This window comes from Pseudoliparis swirei, chromosome 19 (genome assembly GCF_029220125.1).
Source record: "Pseudoliparis swirei isolate HS2019 ecotype Mariana Trench chromosome 19, NWPU_hadal_v1, whole genome shotgun sequence".
NCBI classification, from domain to species: Eukaryota; Metazoa; Chordata; class Actinopteri; order Perciformes; family Liparidae; genus Pseudoliparis; species Pseudoliparis swirei.
The window spans coordinates 25,711,380-25,718,879 of NC_079406.1; the positions used below are offsets into that span (position 1 = coordinate 25,711,380).

General features: G+C 49.2%; 1 protein-coding gene across 1 annotated transcript in view; it reads left to right on the top strand.

Moving 5' to 3' along the window:
* The window catches only part of spry1 (sprouty homolog 1, antagonist of FGF signaling (Drosophila)), a 4,185-nt gene extending 216 nt beyond the window's left edge, over window positions 1-3,969 (top strand). Inside the window, exons 1-2 of the mRNA XM_056439292.1 lie at window positions 1-376; window positions 1,741-3,969. The exon at window positions 1-376 is cut by the window's left edge and continues 216 nt beyond it. Of these exons, the coding sequence (XP_056295267.1) occupies window positions 1,796-2,884 (1,089 nt within the window). The 5' untranslated portion in view covers window positions 1-376; window positions 1,741-1,795 and the 3' untranslated portion in view covers window positions 2,885-3,969. The remainder of the gene's footprint in view (window positions 377-1,740) is intronic.
* Window positions 3,970-7,500: the final 3,531 nt, after the last annotated feature.

Below are 7,500 nucleotides of genomic sequence, written 5' to 3' on the forward strand. Positions count from 1 at the left end.
CATTTTGTCTTCTTTTTTTAAAAACATTTTCTTTTTTGTTTTTTCAAGAAACTACAATTCCTGCGGGACTTCTTCTCTCAAGCTGCCCAAGTGCGCAGCAGTTCTCCGGGTCGCCTGCCTGCCCTTTCACCGTGGATCTACTTTGTTTTATCCTGGGGCGAATGCACGCGTAGCCCCCCCTGCTCCAAAAACAAAAAAACAATACGACTATTAATAATAATAATAACATTAATAATAAGGGAATAATAACACAACTTGGATTAAACGGGCAGCAGATGTTGTGCGGCCGTCTGGACGTGTCCCCTTCCGCGCGGATGGAGTTTTGCTAGCAGGTTTTTGGGTTGATGGATTTGACGCTATGGATGGTTGCACATAGGTACGTATCCACCCGCGGTTCACGTGTATTATGCTGCGTTCACAGGCAACGCGTAAACCCCCCAAACACCCTCCAGAACAGCCCCGGGTAATGGAGCGCGCGCACGGCGACCCCGGTCTGTAGCGGTGTGCACAAACGCTGCTGTGTGTTTGTTTTTATTATATTTTATTTACACCGGTGTCATTGTTTTATTGTTCCGAACAAGAAATAAAATAATAATAATAATAATTAAAACACCCGCCGCGGGCTCTTTATTTTATTTTTTATATATCTGAATGTCGTTGAGTTGAAGTGAAGTTGATGGATCTCCGGTCTCGCGACCCTCCGTGCCTCTCCTGCTGGAACCAACACCCTTCCCCCCACGGCGGTTGTTTTCATTCATAAGTCTCCCCCCCCCCCTCCCTTCCTCCCCCCCCCCCTCTCTCTATCTGGATGCGTCCCTCTAATGTCTGTTGATCTCTGTTCCTTTTTTTTTTTTTGGGATCCTGTTTTTCAAATATTACTGCGCACGACGTCTCGTGAACGCGCGCCGGTTAACCCCCGGTGTTCGTGCGCGCGCGCGGTCTATTATAACCTATAAGAAGTTGAAAAAGAGAAGGAAAAACAAACAAACATATATTTATATAAATACATTTTTTTAAATGACATTGGCTCACGGCCAATGGGGGGTCGGGGGGGGGGTGATGTGTGTTTCGCGGGGAGTTTTTGTTGTCTGCCTCGTGCAGGTCCGTCCGGTGTTGCTTCACAACATCCTGCGAGGACTCGAACCCCCTGAACAGTGTTTATGGATTAATGACAATCACACAAGAAACGTGATATTTACCTCAAATGCACAAAGTGAGGTTTTTAATCCTTCATTCATTTAAAGTTGTATTTCTCTCATTCTTTATTCTATTATTGTTGCTCTACTCCTGTCCCCTTTTTTCCCCGGCGTGGTGACAGAATACTAAGCGAGGGCCGCTTCATTTAGTCCCCTTGGATCCGCGTCCTCTCCGCATTTAAATGTTAACGAGTCATACACATGTAAATGAGGAGGGGAAGTCCTCCAGGGCCACTGAAGTGGAGATGTGCGTGTGTGTGTGTGTGCGCGCGCGTGTGTGTATTGGGGAGGGTGCGACAACAAAGTCCTGTTAATACTCAACTCTTATTCCTCTTTTTTCTCTCTCTCGTCCTCCACTTAAACGGGATCAAAAGTGACATCTCGTCACGTTGACGAGGAGGCAAGGCGGTCTTTGAACGCACCGCCAAATGATGCAACGTCTCTTATTTCGAGCTTGAAAACGGGAATACGTGTCGAAGCGGAATATTTAGAGTATTGTTTCTGTGTGTGTGCCATGTTTTGACGATGTCCCCCCCCCCCACAGGTTTTCCGATGCATGCCAAGTCCACGGTGAATGTCGGATGTGGTGATCCCCCCAGATGGAGCTCCAAAGTCAACATGGCCCCGGCGGTTCATTAGTGGTGATCCAGCAGCCTTCCCCCGAGAGCCGGCAGAGGTCGGATTACGAGCGGGAGCTCCAGCATGCCGCCATCCTCTCCCTGGACCAGATCAAGGCCATCCGCTCCAACAACGAGTACACGGAGGGGCCCTCGGTGGCGCGGAGGCCCCCGGCGCCCCGCGCGGCGCCACCCGCCCGGCCCCAGGACAAACAGGAGAGGACTCACGAGGTCGTCAACGTGAACAACAATTATGAGCGCCGGCCGCCGTTGCACCACCACCACCGCGGCGGCGTGGTGGCGGCGGCGGCCCGGGCGCCTCCGCCGGCGCTCAGCCGCTCCACGAGCACGGGGAGCGCCGCCAGCTCCGGGAGCAACGGCAGCGCCTCCTCCGAGCAGGGGCTCCTGGCGCGCTCGCCGCCCGCCAGGCCCGGCGGCGGCGCCCCGCAGCACCGGGCGGAGCGGCCCGTTCGGACTCAGCCCAAACCCAAGAGCTTTTCGCAGGGGGAGCACTTCCAGCCGCCTCCACTAGAGGCGCCGCTCAAGCCGACGCAGGGCAAAGGGACATCTGACTTTTCTGGCCCCGGCAAAGGGGCGGCGGCGACCGACGGCAACGCCGCCGCCGCCGCCGCCGCCGGGCACCAGTTCATCTGCGAGCGCTGCGGGAAGTGCAAGTGCGCCGAGTGCACGGCGCCGCGCAGCCTGCCGTCGTGCCTGGCGTGCGACGGCCAGTGCCTGTGCTCGGCGGAGAGCGCCCTGGAGCACGGCACGTGCATGTGCCTCGCCAAGGGCCTCTTCTACCACTGCTCCAACGACGACGAGGGCGACTCGTGCGCCGACCACCCGTGCTCGCTGTCGCGCTCCCACTGCCGCTCGCGCTTCCTGTGCATGGGATTACTGTCGGTGGCGTTCCCCTGCCTGCTGTGCTACCCGCCGGTCAAGGGCTGCCTGAAGGCGTGCCAGGGCTGCCACGACCGGGTCAGCCGGCCCGGCTGCCGCTGCAAGAACTCCAACACGGTGTACTGCAAGCTGGAGAGCTGGGCGCCGCGGGGCCAGGAGAAGCCCTCCTGATCCGGACTCTGCGGGCGTGGATCGTAGCGGCGGGCGGCGGGCGGGCGAGTCGCGCGTTCGACGCCCGTCGGAACATTTCTCGGCGCCTCCCCGCGAGAGGAGCGCCGGAGTGACGAGAAGAAAAACCACTCAATTTATTTTTTATTTCCTCTGGATCAGGACCGTGTTTTTACAGACCAGTGTTGGCCTTAAACTGTTTCTATGTCTCTCCTCAGCTCCCCCAGCCGTTAACACTATTATTTATATTTATATATATATAAATATAATTACACACATGTTTTTAGGTAGGCAGTTTTCCTCTTGGCCTCTCACCAAATCTGTGAAGGACGATCTACTTTATGGGCGATTATGTAGCTGTTACCTGTTATTATATATATATTTATATATATATTAAACTACATACTTATATATAACTAAATACATATATATATAACTAAATATATATATATAACTATATATATATAACTAAATATATATGTGTGTGTATATATATATATAAATACATATATATATATAAATATATGCATGTGTTTATACATATATGTAATTATATATATATATTTATTTAGTTCTATTTAGTACACATATGTATATAGATATATTTATATATGTATAGAAAGCAGGTATGTTTGACTTTATTGGTTCCTCATGTTGCATTAATGAAAGCACATCCATCTCATAGTATTTTTCTTTGTTTCCACTTGGATATGTTTCTCTCCTCCATCACGAACTCTTCACACACGTCCTGTGGCATTCTCCCATGTTTGTTTGTTTGTTGTCGTTTTTATTTTTGTGTAAATTGTATCCACGAGAGGAATTCCGGCTATTTTTTAAGAGAGAAAAAATGTCTGTTTAAAACATTTTTCTTTTCCTTTTTTTCTCTGTTGTAAAAAAATATTTATTATGTGAAGCTCTATTATTATTTTATGATATTTATTGCAAGAGACAGTCTTAAAATGTACTCCCCATGTCTGAATATAACAAAATATCAAATACTTACTGAAAAAAATTAAAGGGTGGCACAAAAGAAAAACTGTTAACTTTAATGCAGAAAAAATATATTAATTAATGGAAAAAAAAACTCAGTCTGGCGTCTTGATTTTTGAACGCTTGAGGAATGAACTGATGGCTGAGTGGTCTACATGTCTGAGTTCAATGGCGAACAGCTAATCGCTGGTATGTGTGTGTGTGTGTGTGTGTGAGAGTAGAAACAGCTTGTGGCCCCGAAATGTGCCTGTTTACATTCTTGGAGGTTCTCCTCCGCTGAGATTCTCCTCAGTAACCTTGAAAGCTAAACAATACGGGTCATTGACACGATCAGGCCTCCACGTTTCCATGAGTTATGCTCACACAGGAAGTAGCTCTCCTGCTAAGCCCCCCCCACACACACACACACACACACACCAACAAGTCACCACAAAACTATGCGCTGTAGTTTACTCCTGGGGCTTTAAATGCGGCTCGATAGGGATATTCCCAAAAACTCCCAAATGGTCTCGTGTGTGTGTGTGTCTTTTGAGAAACCAGAGCGACTATTACGAGTAGCCGGGGCCACCTGTTCAAAGATAATAAACCGGCGCTATCAATGCTGGGCTTTTATGGCCGGGTTCCTGCACTAAAGGCAACGACGGGGGCAAAATCCAGCCCCCCTACCCCTCCCCAACCCATTTGGCCGCCTCTTTTTGTCAGTGAATTTATCACTTGGGAAGTCCGCTGACCCTCCCCACTCCTACTCCTCCTTTACTGACACCCACTGCTGACCCCTCCTCCTCCTTTCCACCTCCGGGCCCCCGGGGGATGAGATCATCACTTTGGAAGTTGGTTGGTCAGCTCAGAAATGCCAGCAGTTGGGGAAACACGCAAACTGTGACCGGGAATCTCTCAAAGAAGAAGAAGAGGACGAAGAGAAAGATCAAGAAGAAGAAATACGCCGTGGCTCTAGGTTTGGAAACACCTCATGGTCGACAAGAAGACAAACAACCGCGTCTGTAACGGGCTGCGTGTGACGGCGGTGGCCCTCAGGGGCTCTTTGGGATCCAAAGTTTTGGTCATGACCCCCCACCCACCTACCCCCCTCGTGATTCATCACAGGCTTGAATCCCCTCCTCAGTAAAAGGTTTAAAGAAGAAGCCGAGAGGTAAACGTGAGCACAAAGGAGGTGAATCTCTCGTGTTGCTTTTCTCCGTTAGCCGAAATGTTAGCATGCGGTTTTATTCCAGTTTGGGCCTTTCTCTACCTTCTTTCCCCTTTAAAAAAAAACATTTTTAGGGTGGAATGAACCTTTTTGTCGCCCCCTGAATAGCTGAGAGTGGATTAGCGATTTGTCAATTTCCTGTTACCTTCGTTTGTTCCTGTCTGCTGGATGCTGGCAAACAATGGGCGGCCATTTTTTATCTCCTTTCATGTTTCGCGATAGGACAAATGAAAGGGGGGGTGGGGGGCTGTATTCAGGAGGTGCCGAACAGGAAGTTCAGTGTTTACTTGATATTTTCCAAAGCCGAATAAGGACACGGTGCCTCCTCCCGACATTTTCCAGAAACTTGGCCACCGCTAACGCCGCTACGCGTCTCCTGAGCCTCCGATACCATCGAAACATTTAGAAAGAACCCGTAAATAGTTTCTTGAGCTTTTTTTCCGAGTCACTCTGCCTCGTGACCTGCACTCCGCACTTGTTTCAGAGTAAATTTAGCCGCCCCACACGCCCACGGGAGGCTATTTTTGAGTCGTCAGGCGTGGCGGGTTTCTTAAATCAGCTTTTTTTGTTGTTATTTTGAGGGCCGAACCAGCGCAAACACGCCAAGTGAGTCACGGTGGAACCTCCGACCCACGCACATCCGACCGGGGCAGTCCTTCTGTTAGCCGGGGCAGGATGCTCTATAAACAGTCGTCTTCCTCCTCCTCTTCCTCACCCAAGAGGCTTCAGCTTCCCGCCGCCTCCTCATCTGGTTTTCATTATTTCCCCTCGTGGCACATAAATAGAAATTAGCAATCAGGGGAGACGAGGGGGAGGAGGATTTTGGAGAGGAAGGCGGACTCTGGTGTAATGAAGTGTATGCAAGTTATCTCCTCAGATATTCAGTTTTTTGTGTTTAGAGATCGCTCCAACGGGCGAAAAACTACGAAAATTCGACATGTACTTTTTTCCGTTAGCCAAAATATTAGCATGCAATCTTATTCCAGTTAGGGCCTTTCTGTGCCATTTTTGCCCCTTTGTAAAAAACATTTTTAGGGTGGAATTAACCATTTTGTTGCCCCCTGAATAGCTACGCTCAGAAATGACAACGGATATTGAGATTTTTTTTGTTTGGAAACGGCTCCAACGGTTCAACCGTCGGCACTCGGCCTCCACAGGATAAAAAGAAACGCCGAAAAACGCCGTTTACTTTTCTCCGTTAGCCGAAATATTAGCATGCGGTCTTATTCCAGTTTGGGCCTTTCTGCACCTTCTTCGCCCCTTTTGATAAATAAGTTTAGGGTGGAATGAACCTTTTTGTTGCCCCCTGAATAGCTAAGCTCACAAATGGCAACATATTCAGCTTTTTTTGTGTTTGGAAACGGCTCCAACGGGCCCAACGTCCGCCACTCGGCCTCCACAGGATTTTAAAAAACTACGAAAAATGAAAATAATTTGACTTTTACTTTTCTCCGTTAGCCAGAATATTAGCATGCGGTCTTATTCCAGTTTGGGCCTTCCTGTACCTTCTTTGCCCCTTTAAAAAAAACATTTTTAGGGTGGAATGAACCTTTTTGTTGCCCCCTGATAAGCTAAGCTGTTTGTTCAAATGACTGGAACATTGCTGAGTTTTAAGATGTCATTTCTCGTCGTTTTTTTGGAGCAGCACAAACCATTTAACGCGGTTCCTCTGGCATTTAAATGACCCCCCCCACACACACACACACACACACACTCAGATGCTCCTGGCTGCTTCCTGTTTGTCAGACGCCGTCGTTAAGCGTCCCGTTTCCTCCCCAGGAGCCGTAAAGGGCCCGCGGGGACGACCCCGTGTTTTATCAGGTGTCGAGGGCCATTCAGGACCAGAGAGGTGTTTCATTGGGGCTCCAGCCTCTTAAGCATTTGCTCCTGGTTACACACACACACACACACACTCACACACACACACCCTGCTCTGTGCCTATGCAGCGTTACCCGCTATCTGATAGCCACATTCTTCTCCTTCCGAGCCCCCTTTCCTGTCCCCTCGTTCTTTTGTGTGGCTTTTTTTTTTTATATAGACAAAGGCCAGCTGGAGCAGATGATGATGACGATGAGGAGGAGGAGGAGGAAGGAAGAGGAGGAGGAGGAGGAGGAGGCCCAGATTTGAATCAGTACAACAACACACAAATCATTCAGTTGGCTTTATTTTAATATATTATTAATGGAAATTTTTTAAGGTCCGCGGAGGAGATCCCCCCCCCCCCCCTCCGATGGACTCATCAGTATTCAACGTGTCATTTCCTCTTCTCTTTTTTCCCGGCAAAGTTAGCGCGGCGGACTTTTGGCTCCGATAGACCGGCTTGTGATTCTGTATTCCGCTCGCTAATTAATCCAGCGGGGGGGGGGGGGGGGGGCGTTTGTCTCAGTGTTGCACTGACTGTGGAGACTGTTGCTGGAAAAG